General features: G+C 33.9%; 1 protein-coding gene across 3 annotated transcripts in view; it reads right to left on the bottom strand.

Moving 5' to 3' along the window:
- The window catches only part of Gsk3b (glycogen synthase kinase 3 beta), a 170626-nt gene that overhangs the window by 71807 nt on the left and 82671 nt on the right, over positions 1-16148 (bottom strand). For all 3 annotated transcript variants that reach the window (XM_015478461.2, XM_015478460.2, XM_048803256.1), the window contains exon 3: positions 3888-3971. In XM_015478461.2, the coding sequence (XP_015333947.1) occupies positions 3888-3971 (84 nt within the window). The remainder of the gene's footprint in view (positions 1-3887; positions 3972-16148) is intronic.

The following is a 16148-nucleotide window of genomic DNA, read 5'->3' as shown; positions in this document are numbered from 1 at the left end:
TATATTTTTTTTTTTTAAATCAAAAGGGAGTAATAATAAAGGCCCAGAGAGAAAAGACACTAAGAAACAGAAAAATTCAAGCCAGGTAGGAATCTATAAGGAAATTTGTAGAGGATCACAAATACAAAGAAAGTAAGATACATAGAAATCCAACAAAAGAGAGGTACAGAGACCCAGAAAAAGACTGATGGAGAACCACAGAATATAAATAACCAAGAGAGAAGAGAGCAGAAACTAGAGGCAGAGTTACAGAGGGAAAGGAAATTGGAAAGAAGTGGGTAACAAAGACCAAGAGAAAGAGACAAAACCCACAGACAGAAAAAAAGAAATCCAAAAAGGGAGACAGAGACTCAATAGAGAGCAGTGGAGAAAGACTGAAAGAAAATGACAAAAAGGGAAAGAGTAAAAGATGGTACGATTTCTAAAATTTCCATACACCTTTGAACTCATCTAACCTAGAACCTACCAGAACCTTTCATTTCTATAATCCTGAAACAATGAATTCTTGTTCCTTTTGATCTTTGCAATAACCTCAACTCATCCCCCTAATGCCTCCTCGTGGCTTCATTTAGGCTCATATTCTTATCACTGATCTCCTTCCCAAAGCTTTCCCTTATGCTCTCTGAAATCCAAAAAAGAAACCGCCAGATAATCTCATTTTCTTCATGAAGGGTTCTTTTTACTGTCTTCCCCTAGACAAAAATCTGAATCTCACCCAAGAGTACTGGTTTCCTTATATCATTCTCAAATGAAGTTTGTTCTTACCCATCAAAAAATTCTAGGAACAGAAGGAAATACTGTCAAACTGTTGACCTTTTATTGTCCTGATCTTAAACATCCAGGCTTCTTCCTCCTCCAACTCCACACACCCTCTCTATCCAACCTTGTCAACGTTAACATAGAACACTGTAAGAAGTCATCCAAGTATGTACTTCCTGGACATCTCTATGTGCACGTCTCATGGGCCATCTCAAACTTAATTATTTCATTCTTCAAAACTTTCCTCATAAATACACAAAGGCAATGCTTATGCTAGAAAAAAAATATCTACCAAATATAGGACTACTACATTCAAAAATTAGTAATCTCTAGAGACTTGTAAGAAATTCAAAGACTTTTAGATCCCTCCCTAACAGCAGTGGAAACTCATTCCTGAGCTCTCAGAGCTCTCAACCCTAGAGCAGAACCTATCTTCTCCTATGTCTACAATTAGTTCACTAATATATTGAGTAATATGTTAGTTCTATTAGAACAATTCATAAGTGGAGATTATGAATGGCAAAAAGAAATGATCTTTTTGGTGACTTGGAAGATTATGGGAAGTCTTAAACCTGTGTATTTATTTCTACACATCTTCGGAAAACTTTTTTTTTTTAATTATTCTTTTGACAAAGTTTAAGGGAAGAAAGAAAACAGATACAAAATGAAGGCTGAGATATCAAGCTTTACCCTGCTTTCAGATACCCACAGAGCATTTGCAGATCTAGGTAAAGAGTCACTGCTTTAGTGAAGGCAGCCTCTGTAAGTCTCTGTTACAGATTTCTTATTATAAGGGACCTACATAATTTGAGTCTGTTAACAAACATAAAATGATTTGAGCTTTGGAAAAACACTTATTTAAAAAAAAAGAAAACTTTTATCTTGTTTTGTTAAACAAAGATAATTGTTTTTTACACTATATCCCACCCTTCCTTTTTTTCTTTATTTTAGTGGAGCTATCCCAAACTAAGAGTTATCTGTTTTTCACTTTGGAAATTTTACAATGCTCAAGAAAAAGTTCTAAGATATGTAAAATATTTGAAAGTCTATTTTTTTTTCCTAATAGAGGTTCACTGTCCTTGTTAACCTCTATTAATCACATTTCTATATCTGTAAGAATGTTTAAGATAAATAGGAAGCTGTAAGCAGTAGCAGGGAGAAAGTCTTGCTCTGAAGTACTCAGATAACAGCTGGTCAATTGTTACCATGAAGGCAGGATTAAGTCTGTGGTAAGGGCTGCCTATGATGGGGGTTTCCCACCTAACCAAAACCAGACGGGTAAGCCATCAGGTATCTTACATTTCAAAGTCTGATATTCTTCCCTTTCTACACTTGAATTTCATAAAAGTTGAATAAGCTAATATTTATAAAGCATTAAAACAGTATGTGGCATACAGGGAGGGCTATACAAATTAAAATAAGCAATCAAGAGAAAATGTTTAGGAACTTTGTAAGGAGGCCTTCGCAAATGAATGTATATGTAATCTAGTGGCTCACAAAAATAAGTAACTCTGACCTTTCCTTTACTTCCTGGGGAATTATGATGTCTAGCATCTAATAACAAAAAGCCATGAGGATGCAAAATTTCATTTTAAGAGTGCTGGGAACATAATATATGCTCCATAATCTTATTTGGAAAGGTACAGAAAAACAAAGACTTGCCAAAATAGATAATATTAAAGAGAGTAATAGGCAGTAGGTGCATAAACCAAGTAATTGGGTTTAGAAATAAGAGAACTGAAAGTTATCTATGAGGTTTACAATTCACAATACAAACAGAGGCACAATTTAAACTTAAAAATGACTAAGGAACAAGTGTTGATAAAGGACATATTTACTAAGTATGGCTGGTCACACATATTAGCTATGACACACAAATATATACACAACACATAATAGATCCACCTTGCCTTAAAATACATAGGTCTTCTTCTATATCATTGGGTTTGTCATGGGAAAAGAAAAAGAATTTCCAAGAAAATCTAAGTACAGTTTAATGGAAAATGATTAATCTACAAACAGTTAAGTAAATTAATATTGGATTAGAAATCAAGAGACATTATGGATCTAAGAACATTACATATTATATGCATAAAATCTTTTTTTTTTTAATTTTTGATATTTAATTTTCAGGGTTTTTTTTTGGCGGACACAACATCTTTGTTTTTTGTATGTGGTGCTGGGGATCAAACCCGGGCCGCACGCATGCCAGGCGAGCGCGCTACCGCTTGAGCCACATCCCCAGCATAAAATCTTAAGTCCAAAATATCAAGTGAATTTATTCAAGTCATATTTATTTTGCCCCTCAAAACAACAACAACAACCACCAAAAAAAAATCCCTGATTTCCATGTTCCTTGCCAGGTCCCCCATCCAAAACCAGTAAAGAAAAAAATTTAAGGAAATATTAAAACTGGGGAAAAGGACGGGCAGAAAGAAAAAGACCAAGGTACAACAGTAGAAACTGGTTTTCTTTGCTTTCTTCTCCACTGATTAAACTGTCATAAGTTATTACATCTTCTGAGGAAAAAGACCAATGGAGGACCAAGGAAGACGAACATTCACAGCTCAAAGTCTTAACTATCCTTTACTTTCACAAAACTAAGTGTGATCAGAAATAGTGACAATTTATAATAAGCTCTGTAATATAATACTATATCTTTTTTCTCTGATCAAAGACCAATTAAACTTGCTTTCTAATGTTTAACCCTCATTCTAGTCCTATCAGAGTCCTCCCACTTCCTCTCTTCACCTCTCATCAACTTCCACTTAGCAAAATGACATAATTTTCCTCCTTATAATAAACAGATGAAATGAGGATTCCATAAAAAACATAGAAGTATCAATAAAAAATATAAACTTTCTAGAACTAAAGATAGCTGTTTTTTTTTAAAAAAGGAGAAAATTCTTAAAAAATCATTCCCTTTATATTCTTATAAGCATTTTCCTGCTATAACTAATGATATTCAATGACCATTTCTTATGCTCAAAATCACTGGGGCCTATGCTTTGAATGCTTTCATTCAATTAGCAAAACTATTTTGTTAGGGTAAAGGTATGGGAAGTATTATTTTTAGAAGAATAACAAGTTTATCACAATATTCAATACATACTATCTGTCACACTTACCTTCTCACCACTTGAGTAGAAGAAATAACGCAATCGGACTATGTTACAGTGATCTAGCTTTCTCATGATCTGGAGTTCTCGATTCTGAAAAGAAAACACATGAAAATAATTTTTAAAGGACAACAATTATACATCATAATCACCAAGATGCTCCTGAAATAACATTAAACACCCTAAACAACAAGCTATGTATGTGCTATTAAAAAATACAGTCTGTACACCAGAACTGAACTGCAAACTATCTGTTACTAGTCCATGAACTATTTGTTACTGCTCAGCAATAAGATACAGAATTGAGAGTGTTTAAAATCTTTTATAGCAATTTGGCAGACTAAATTTTTATCTATGATTCTGATAATAAGAATTGAGGCCTGTATTCTATATTTTTAAAACTTTTACTTTTCTAGCAATTCATTTGTACTATATTTTGCAAAACTATCAGTCTGGTGAATTGGAAATTATAGAAACTGGTACTTTACCACATGTACCTTGAGAAGCACCAGTTTAGGATTTGTAAGAAATATTTGAAATGAGCTGCTGTTACTTATGGAAATTTTTTTTGCAACTATAATAAAAAATAAATCAAACTTTTCAAAAAACAAATTAAGCAGGGATCAAAGGAGACTCTTACAATCCTATTGTTTTCTGAGTTACAGTGGAAAAAAAAAAAACTAGGAGTTAACTCCATGAAAGGGGCTCAGGTGCTAAGTTTTTAAAAAAGACATACACAGTCCTGACAGATTTATAGACCACACAAACTTTCTTTGGGAAAGTTCAAAGTTATGCTCACATTGCCTGAAAATAAAATATTAAATAATGTGATTTCTTAATATCTTATTCTACTGTAATAAAGTAAGTAGATTATTAACAAAGAATATACATTCCAACAATATTCTAATGGCTGTTAAAAATACCAAAATGCCAACTACATGGCCAGAAAAATAACACTTTTTTTTTTTTGTTATTATAGTAATTCAGAAAGTTTAAAAAAAAGAGGTATATGCCTGGGAATCTGGAAAGGAAATAGAATTACTGTCACATAAGAGGCCAAGAAAGAGGAAGGTGAGGATGGTTAGGGACCAATAAGCCAAAAAAGCAGAACTACCTTCAGCAGACTGGGCTCTAGTCTTTAGAAGACAGGAGCAGAAATAAGTGAATATTTTTTAAATAACCTTGAGAACTGGGTTTATATATGTAGTAACATTTAAAATTCTTAAAACACATCAATCTGTCATTCCATTACTTGTGACAAAATGCATAATTGAAGCAATAAACATATAGTAAGGAGATATAGCTGTCCCTATGATTACAGGGAATATTCACAGATGGATGGGGGAGAGTGTACCAAACTTTGTAGATGCTCAAGTTGTTTGTATAAAATAGAACAATACTTGCATATAACCTACACACATTTTTTGTACACTTTAAATCATCTCTAGATTGCATGATACTTAATACAATATAAATGCTAAGTAAACATATGTTGTAGTGTAGTGTTTAGAGAACACAGACAAGAAAAACAATCTGTGTATGTTCACTATAAATTCTGCCAATATTTTCAATCTGCAGTTGGTTGAATCCATGTATGTATAACCCACAGATGCATAGTATCAAACTGGATAGAAATAGCAAATAAGCATACAAAAAGATGCTCAATATCATTTTCCATCAGGAAATTCCAAGTTAGAACAATGAGATTGTACTACACACCTATTGAAATGTTGTTAATGTCCAAAAATATAAAGGCTAATGAAAATATGGAGCAACATAAATACTCTTCATTGCTAATGGGAATAAGAATTTGCACAGCTACTTTGGAAGACAATTTAACAGTTGCTTACATAAATACATATATTCTTACCATAAAATACAGCAATTGTGCTACTTGGATATTTACCCAAATGTGATAAAAACTTAGGTCCACAACAAAAACTTGCACAGAAATCTTTTAAAAAGCTTCATTGATGATTACGCACATTTAGAAGTAACTTATATGATCTTCAAGAAGTAAACAGATAAATAAACTATGATATATCCAAATAATGAAATATTACTCAACACTAAAAAAATGGGCTATCATTCCATGAAAAGTTATACAGGTACATTAAATGCATATTGCTAAGCAATAAAAGTCAATTTGAAGAATCTGAAAAGTATATACAGTATGATTCTAACAATGACCATCTATAAAAGTCAAACTGTAGCAGTAAAAAGATCAATGATAATTAGGGATTTTGAGGGAAGGCAAGATGAATAGGTAGAGCTCAGGAGATTTTCAGTTCATTGAAACTATTTTGTATACTACTGTAACAGTAGATAAATGTCATGATGCATTTACCAAAAAAAATAAATACATAAATAAACCATAGACTGTACCCTGCAAAGTAAATAATTGTGCAAACTCTAGACTTCAATTAGAACTATGTCAATATTGTTTTAGTGAATGTTAAAAATGTACTATACTAAGGAAAGACAATAATAATAAGGGAAGCAAGGTCAACAGTAAATGTAGCTTTTGTGAATTTTCTGTACTTTCGACTCATTTTTCTGTCAAACTAAAACTTCCCCCCAAAAAGCCCAAGAATATTTTAATTTGAAAATAAAAAATTTTAATAGGCAATGGGTTTTAACAGACATTAATCCCAAGAAGGAGTACAAATGGCTAATAAACACATTTAAAAATGTTCAACATAATTAGCATCAGAAAAAGCAAATCAAGATGACAATGAGACATCCCTTTCACATACACTAAGACAGGTTTAAACAAAAAGTAGATAATAATCATCCAACAACAACTAAAAAATAAATATTTTAAAAAGGATAATAATAAGTGTTTCCAAGGCTAGGGTTGTGGCTCACTGGCAAAGCGCTTGCCTAGCATGTGTGAGGCACTTGGTTCGATTCTCAGCACCACATATAAATAAATTAATAAACAAAATAAAGGTCCATTGACAATTTAAGAAAATAGTTTTTAAAAAATAAGTGTTTCCAAAGATATAGAGAAAGTGCAGTGATCATACCCTGCTATGGAATTGTAAAACAGTACAGCTTTGGAAAAGAGATAAAAATTTCAAGATGTCAATCACAGAATCACCATAGGACCCAGAAATTCTACCCCTAGGAATAAACCCAGGACAAATGAAAACAACTGTCCCTACAAAAATCTGTACACAAGTATTCATAGCATCATCTTTATAAAAGCCCCAAAACGTAAACATTCCTAATATTCAGTAGCTGATAAAGAGATAAACAAAACATACCATATCCATGAATTGGAATATTATTCAACCAGGAATAAGAACGACATACTGAGACATGATAAAATAGGTATTAACCAAAAAAAAATTACTGTAAGACATAGAAACCAAACATGAAAAATAATATATTGTATGATTTCCTTCATATGAAAAGTCCAGAATGGGCAAGTCCATACATACCAACAAATATTAAGTGAATTTGTGATTTCCAGAGCATAGTGGGAAAAAAAGGATGGGTACTGATGAAAAAAAGGATGGATATAGGGTTTCTTTTTGAGGTGAGGAAACTATTCTGGAATTGCACAGTTTTACAACTCTGTAACTCAAACCAATTAATTATAAATGTTAAAAAGGTAATTTTACACTATATGAATTGTATCTGAGTAAAACTGTTATAAAAAAAATATCAAGGCAGCTGACCACCAACAACAAATACAAAGTTTTAGTGAATCTAATAAAAAAGCAACCTTTGGGAGGGAGGCAGGGAGGCAAAGGAGAAACAACAGTGAATGATACTGGCCAACTGTTTTAGCCAGCTTTTTCTCTGATATGAGCAGACCAGAACAATTATATAAAAAATTCTATAAAAGAACCGATCAGAACAATTATAGAGGAGGAAAAGTTTATTTGGAGGCTCCAGGTTTCAGAGGTCTTGGTCCATAGACATCCTGCTCCATCCTTGAGGCTCAAGGTGAGGCGGAACATCAAAGCAACAGAATGTGGTACCAGGAAGCGGCTCACATGAGGATCAGAAGGGAGGGAGGGAGAGACAGACACTGACTGACTCACTTGCCAGGTACAAAATACATACCCCAAAGGGAGTCCCCAATGACCTACCTCCTCTAACCACACTCTATCAGCCTTCAGTTTCCACTCAGTTAATCCCCTCATAATTCAACCATTTCTCCTCTAATCCTTCTTGCATTGTCTTACACACAAGCTTTTGGGGGACACCTAATATCTAGACACCTAATACTCATCTCACAATGGAAAATACATTTAATCCATTTCCAAGAGTCACCACAGTCTCAATATATCCAAGACTGCCCAAAAGTTCAAGTCCAATGTTTCTCTGAGACTCAAGGCAATCTTGCAGTGTGAGCTCCTGGAAAAATCAAAAGCAATTTACAAGTGTTCAATATGTAAAGGTCTACGGTAAACATAGGGCATAGAAAGAAGGGATGGGACCAAAGCAAAAATGAAATCCAGCTAGGCAAACAAGTCCTGTAAGTTTTGTGTCCAGTGTCTGGAGCACATGGCGTTGTGATGTTTTCTCCAAATGACATGTGTATTTCCTCCCCTGTGGTCTTGCTGGTTGCAGCTCAAATGCCCTTTCTGTTGGTTTGTCTCTGCTCAATTTCTGAAACTTTCCTAGGACAATGTCCCATATTACTGTCATTTCTTGATTTTTGGGATCTCTACTGCAGCTTGGGCTTCCTCCTCACATCTCCAGGCTTTGTCCTCTCAGGGCCTGTCCACAGGACTCTGACCCTGGGGAACATTTCCTAGTCTCCCAGGCCTTCCTTTGAAATCTTGGTGAAGGCCTCATGACCCCCTAACTCCAGCATCCTTCAATTCTGCACAACCAGAACCACACGGTTGATGCCAAGATCTGCTTGAGCAGTAGCCAAGTCTTGAGGGATCCTGGCTGCAGGAGCCTTTGCGTGCCTAGCTGGCTGAACACATTGAAAAAACTTCCTAGGCCCCCTTGTGTAAGGGTGCCCCAGTGGTCTCAAATTTTTAGTTTTACTACCTTGTGCCTGAGAAGAGTATAGTTTTCCAGTTCGTGAGATGTCCTCAAGCCATCTTTCTTATTGTCTCTGGGTAAGGTCTTTAGCATTTCTTTAGTGGTAGTATTGTCTTTAACAATTGCAACTTCCTTTACCCAAGTTTTACTCCCACATTTCAAGTCAAGTTTTTCAAATCTTTCTGCTTGGCTCTCTGCTTGGTAATCATCATATGAGCTGCTTTCCTCCACCATACTCTGCCACCATGATGTTCTTCTGCCTCACCTTGAGCCACGAAGAATGCAGCTGGTCTTCCATGGACTTGAGATCTCTGAATCCAAATAAACGTATCCTCCCCTACAATTGTTCTGGTCAGATCTTTTAGTTACAGCAGTGAAAAAGCTGACTAAAACATCAACTTTAATTGTTTGCATGTATGAATATGTAATAGAGTCCACTGTTATGAACAATTATAATACACAAATAAAAAAGTGGGGGAGGGAAGGCAACTCTTAACTCCTGATATTAAATAGTGCTTCTGAACGTACCACAGATTTACAGGAACATGGAACAACATAAACACCAAAAACGATAAAGACAAAAAATGGTGAGAAAACTTGAAAAGCATACTATACATTTAATCAGGTTTTATTTCTCAACAAAGAGCACATTCGGGACCACAAGCATCATATCTCCAATTTTTCCCCTCTGGAATAGTGAAGGCAATAAAATTAAATATAAGTTAAACTGAAATATCAACAGAATCCTTCCAAACCAGCCACTATAAAGTCCCTGAAAATTCAAGTAAGTTTATTTTTAATATATATATGTGTGTGTGTAAAAAATTTTTACTTATCACCCTACCTAGACACTTTCTAAAGTATAAAATTACCATAAAGTCTGTACCTCCCATGATTCTTGCATAGGCAGAATTAACATTGTCAAAATGACCATACTATCATAAGCACTATACATATTCAATGCAATTCCTACTAAAATTCCATTGATGTTCTTTATAGAAATAGCAATCCTTAGCAAGCAATACAAAGCAGGAGGCATCACTATACCCGGCCTTAAATTATACTACAGAGCTACAGTAACAAAAACAGCATGGTATTGGCAGCAAAACAAACATGAAGACTAATGGAACAGAAGACAGAGACAAACCCACATGAATATAGTTATCTCATTCTAGACAAAGGTACCAAAAACATACATTGGAGAAAAGATAGCCTCTTCAACAAATAGTGCTGGGAAAACAGGAAATCCATATACAGTAGAATAAAATTTAACCTCTATCTCTCACCCTGTACAAAAATCAACTCAATGGATCAAAAACCCAGGTATTAGACCAGAAACACTGTACATAATAGAAGAAAATGTAGGCTTCACACTCCAACAAGACTCTAACAAGACTCAACAAGAACTCTAACAGTGCAAGAAATAAAATTTTAAAAAATCAATAAATGGGATGAGATCAAACTAAAGAGCTTCTTCACAGCAAAAAGAAGCAAGCATGAAGACAGAGCTTACAGAATGGGAAAAAAATCTTTGCCACCTTCAACTCAGATAAGACATTAATTTCTAGGATACACAAAGAACTCAAGAAAACTCAACACCAAAAAATAAACAACCCAATGTACATACATGAAAATGCCTAAGTGAACACCACCATTGGGTACACCCACAAGAATGGTATCCTAATTAGAATAAGATATATTCCATGTTTGTATAATTTTATCCAAATGAATTCTATTGTCATGTATAAGAAACCAATTTTTAAAAAGTGATCCAGGCTAAGACACTTCAGAATCATAATTTTGTCTTATACTTGTTTTTAACAGCCTTTGTATAAAGCCAACTTTTGAATATCCTGAATTATTCTTCTCTAATATCTCTGCAATGAGTAATTAATGGAATAGATATAAATAACTTTTAAAATTATATGGAACTGTGTTAATATATGCCAGAATTCACTCACTACCATGTTGTATCTAAGTTTATCTGGGCAAGTTATCTAATTATTCTGGAGGTCACTTCTCTCATCTAACGTATGGGATTAGCATCCTTATCTTACATATAATTTTGTGAGGATTAGATCATGCTATAGATGTAATGCCTAATACAGTGCCTGGAATATAGTATGTATTGAATAAATAATAATTATTATATGGAATATTTTTTTAAAGNTTACTGATTTTCAAATTGGAAGTCACTTCCAACAACCCTAAGTAGTTCTGGGGGTTGATTAATCTTCTCTGTTTTAATATTAAAGGTCAATTACATTAATTAGGTACCTACCTGAGCTTTACCCCTACAACACAAGCATTTCTTATCATAAATATTTTCAAATCGCCCAAATGAGGTCTATTTTAATTACACAATTTGTCACAGTATGATGGGGTACAGAGAGTAGGGGAGGCACTCAAATCATTAGGTCAAACATTCCTGAAACAAAGTTTATTGTACTAGAAATTATTTTAAAAGCTTAACATTTCTCATATGGTTTATGTGACTACTGACAGGGATAATCATTCTTGGCTTTCTTTTTTTCCGCTCATAACCTTTCTTCTTATCTTTTTACCAAAAAAAAACCTGCCTCTCAATGCCACTAGGAGGGGTTCCAGCGGTTGGTTTACTTAACTGGGCAAAAAGACCCTGTTCCAACCATTCTCTGGAAACTACTAATTATAATGAAATTCTAAGCAGCAGCTATGTAAGTTTCAGATGTTAAACTATAGATCTTAAGTTTTCAGAGAAATTCCTATTATACTGTGATAATGAATGAAATTGGTCAACATAGCATATTTTATTTTTTGGCTACACTATTTGAAGAGTTAACAGTAAGGGAGGAGAACAAAGAAAACTTAAATTCTAACAAGAATGGGTGAGAGACAATGGAAAACTGAGCTTTGAATAAGGTAGTTTGCCTCTATTTAGCATGTATGTTAAAAAAATAGCAAAAGTATGTAATAGCAATAAAACAACTAAATACTTAAGAAATAAAGTTAACAAGAAATATCAAAAGCCTATGTAAGTAAAAATCAGGAATATGTCAACTTTTTCTTTTTACAAACTTAATGAAATCTTAATTAAAAGTACCAACAAACTTCTTAATGGAGTAAGACAAATTGATACCAAAGTTCATATAGAATAATAATCAAAAATAGGTAGGAAAATATGAAAGGAAAAGCTAGAAGGGCAGATTAATCCTACCAAGTGTTAAAATATTATGAAGCCTCTATAATTAAATTAATGTAGTAGCTTCACAGGATTATGCAAATACCCTGGTGGGGGAGAATTGAAGGTCCAATAACAGACCCAGATGGAAATTTAGCATATAATAACAGGAACATCTCAAAACACTGGAACAAAGATACACTTTCTAATAAATGTACTCAGCTGGTTAATTATTTAGAGAAGATAAAATTAAATCAGTAACTCATACCATGCACAAAAATAAACTCCAAATGGATCAAGAATATAAATGTGAAAAATGTAGTTTAAAAAAAAAAAGATGAATTTCTCATTAACCTGAGCATAGAGGAAACGCTTTCTAATCATAACACGAAAGCAAATAAGATTAAAGAATAATAAATTCAATAGTATAGGAGGAAGAAGAAGGAACTGTCACCTGGCCAAAAATAAAAAAATACCACACACAAAAGTTCATTATTTCAGAATAATGAACTCATGGGGTGGATGTGATAAAACCAAAAAGCCACTTTAAAAGTAGGCAAGAGAGAAGAGACAGAGAATTCACATGCACTCACAAAAAACAAATAAATTGGATCTTGAACAGATGGAAAAAACTGCTCAATTGCAATCAAAATAAGAAGATTGTAAATTAAAACTATAAGATACCATCTCACCTATCAGATTAACAACTAGCTAAAACTGAAAATGTAAAGGTACTTCTGTATGCAAAGTTAAGTGATATAGTCATATATTACTGAAGAGAATGTAAAGTAGTTTCGAGTCAACAGTCCCATTTCTATTGCTTTACTCTGACTTATCTGTAATACAAAAGTACATTACACAATATTATTCACAGCAATCCTCTTTTAGATCACAATATACTATTAGCAACTTAAACATCAACAAATAGAATGGTTGACTCAATCATCCAGTTGTGAAAAGAATGGCAAAAAGTCTCTTAATAATATACAATGTTTGCCAGCAAATACAGTTAAGAGAAAAAAATGAAATATAAAAGAGCATCCCAACTGTGCTACCTTTTGTGTAAGAAACCAAGAAAATTATACATATCTGCTCATTTGTGTGAAAGAAACTCAGAAAAAGTAAATCAGAACATAATGTGAGACTGGCTATCCACAGGGCATGAGTATAAAACAGAACATAAGAAACAGCAGAAATGATACGTCTACAGTCCTGACTTTTGGAAATTTGGAAATGTTAATGATTCACAGAGCAAAAACATAACTAATTTTTGAAAATAAAAAAAAATGATGGTAAAATACTGAGAGATACATACAGAAAAGGATATACCAAACTACTCTAAAGGAATGACTTAGGTTGGGGATGTGGCTCAAGTGGTAGCGCGCTCGCCTGGCATGCGTGAGGCACTGGGTTCGATCCTCAGCACCACATAAAAATAAAATAAAGATATTATGTCCACCTAAAAAAAACTAAAAAGCAAATATTAAAAAAAAGGAATTTCCTGACTTTTAACTATGCTAAAGAACAAAAACTTGTTTTTGAAAAGCAAGAAAAAGAAAAACTAACCTAAATATTTTCTGAACAGTATACATGAGTCATATACCGTTTAGGCCAAAAGAAAAAAAACAAATACTGAACTCTTAATAGTCCAGGGGTATGAGTTAGTAGTTCTAATTTGTGAATTCTAGGACTGAGCAAACAACTAAACATACTGTGGATAACAAGTTTCAGGTGAATATGCTGTGCTCCATTCCATCCTGAGGTAGGTTGGTACTGGAGAAATGCAAGACATGAGTATGTCTGACTGCTGGGGTATGGAGGAACTGAGCTTAGCCTCCTTGAGCACAATAGAGGACATCCAGCCTCAACAGAATCGCCATTTTTTTTCCGATTACATATAATCTTGACTTCCATCAGGTATGGCAGGTTTTGCAGAATTCTTTCCTATGGGCACTATATTTTGCTTTGTAACTAATAGGTATTCTGTAGGGAAACACTTTTTAGACTACTTAAATGGATACCCATATTTCATCAAAAATTTCCAACTAGTTTTAGTATGCATTGTTTTTGAGTCTTCTTTAATCAGTTATTAAAAATATATGCCAGAAAATGGCATTTTTAGAACTAAATGGTATTATAAATAAAGAGGGAGGTTACAGTAAACTATAATGTTGCTCTGAAATTTCAAGTATGAACTTTAAAAAAAGAAATACAGAAAAAGATATGTATATATACATATACACATGCATGTGTGTATACATGCAAGCACACCCACACACATCTATTTTATCTAGTTCTACTAGCTACGAGGACCTTGACCCAGATTGAAGGAGCTTTCCCTGGCCAAATTTGAGGCAAGTTAATTATCAAAATAAGTGATTAAAGTTTAAAATTCATTTAATAAAAGTCAATGAATCCATACCATATGTACAAATAAGAGGAAAAATAAGAGAAGGAAAAAGGTCTTCCATCTTTGTAGTAGAATCTCAAATAAATAATTTTTTTAAGAGAGAGAGAGAGAGAGAGTTTTTTAATATTTATTTTTTAGTTCTCGGCGGACACAACATCTTTGTTTGTACGTGGTGCTGAAGATCAAACCCGGGCCGCACGCATGCCAGGGGAGCGCGCTACCGCTTGAGCCACATCCCCAGCCCTCAAATAATTTGAAAAATACGATTTGCCAGCATATATTTTAATGACTGATTCAAAGAAGACTCAAAAACAATGCATACTAAAACTAGTTGGAAATTTTTGAAGAAAAATAGGTATTCATTTACATAGTCAAGTGTTTCCCTACATGAAGCTAAGGCAGGTGCTTCAGCACTCTCAGCTTTGACCTCTGTTGGTCTTTGTTATTTCAGCTATCATGATGAAGGCATCTGCAAAGCTGTTGCCATGCCTGGGAACTTGGACCTTTCTGAGTTGAAACCTTAAGAATTGCTTCTATGACTCTTTGCCTCTGCTCTGTCATGCCATTCAGCTTACAATAAGGAGGAAATAACAAGTAAGTCCACTTATGGACAAACCTTCTCCTAATAACAGGGTTATTTTAGAATTTAATCATTAAGGAAAAGGTTTGAGAGCAGGTGTCTCCAAGAAATGATGAGACTCAGTTTTGGATTCTGGTAAATTAATAGGGTTGTCTCCAAGCTCACGAGATAGTGTAACTAAACTTTACAAATGAGCTCTTGTCTTTTAACTTATCAAACTCTTCAAGAAGAGAATTGAGTTTAACTATTGTCAATATACGATCACACTTCTACCTTTGTCTTAGAAATAATGGACAAAGGGAAAGAATGTTAATTTATAAATAAAAACTTTATAAAATATTAGGGTTTAATTTGTTGTATATAGCTAAGAAGGAACGCTTGGAGATATTTTGAATTAAAATTTAAAGAAGCTGGGGCTGGGGTTGTGACCCATGAGTAGAGTGCTCGCCTAGCACGGATGAGGCCCTGGGTTCCATCCTCAGCAGCACATAAATATAAAATGAAGACACTGTGTCCACCTAAAAAACTAAAAAATAAATATTAAAAAAAAATTTAAAGAAGCTATAGTTAGAGAAAAGATCTTTCCTGTAGACGAAACAAAATATTACAAATTCCAAACAGACTTGATCCTCACTTGTGTTTTACTTGTCCTAAAATACTCTGTCCAGAAATGCAAAACTATAATTAATAAATTATTTTCCCACTACGGAAACTGTTAATGACATTAGACAAACCCCAAAACCGGCCTAAGGTGATCTTTTTGTTTAGAAAAATATTCAAGACTTTATTTTTTAAAAACTTCTAAACTTCTGATAATTTTACAACTCTAGAGACCCACCTAGAAAACAACAAACTAGTAAAATGACAAACGGCACATGTAAATTTTAATAAAGTATCCATTTCTAAACACTTAAGGTGAAGGACAGGAAGAAACCATCAAAGTAGCTCTTTGAGTCCCAGCCCTGGGAAGATGCCACAGCTAGAAGGTGCACAAAGCCTACCTTCATGACTGACCTAAAGGTTTCTCTTTGTGCACACTTCATTTTACAAAATTCAGTGTTCCTAAAACCCAAGGTACAAGCAATTCCACATTGGGTGGGTGGGGGG

This window comes from Marmota marmota, unplaced genomic scaffold (genome assembly GCF_001458135.2).
Source record: "Marmota marmota marmota unplaced genomic scaffold, marMar, whole genome shotgun sequence".
NCBI lineage: Eukaryota > Metazoa > Chordata > Mammalia > Rodentia > Sciuridae > Marmota > Marmota marmota.
This window is presented reverse-complemented; position numbering and strand designations above follow the sequence as displayed.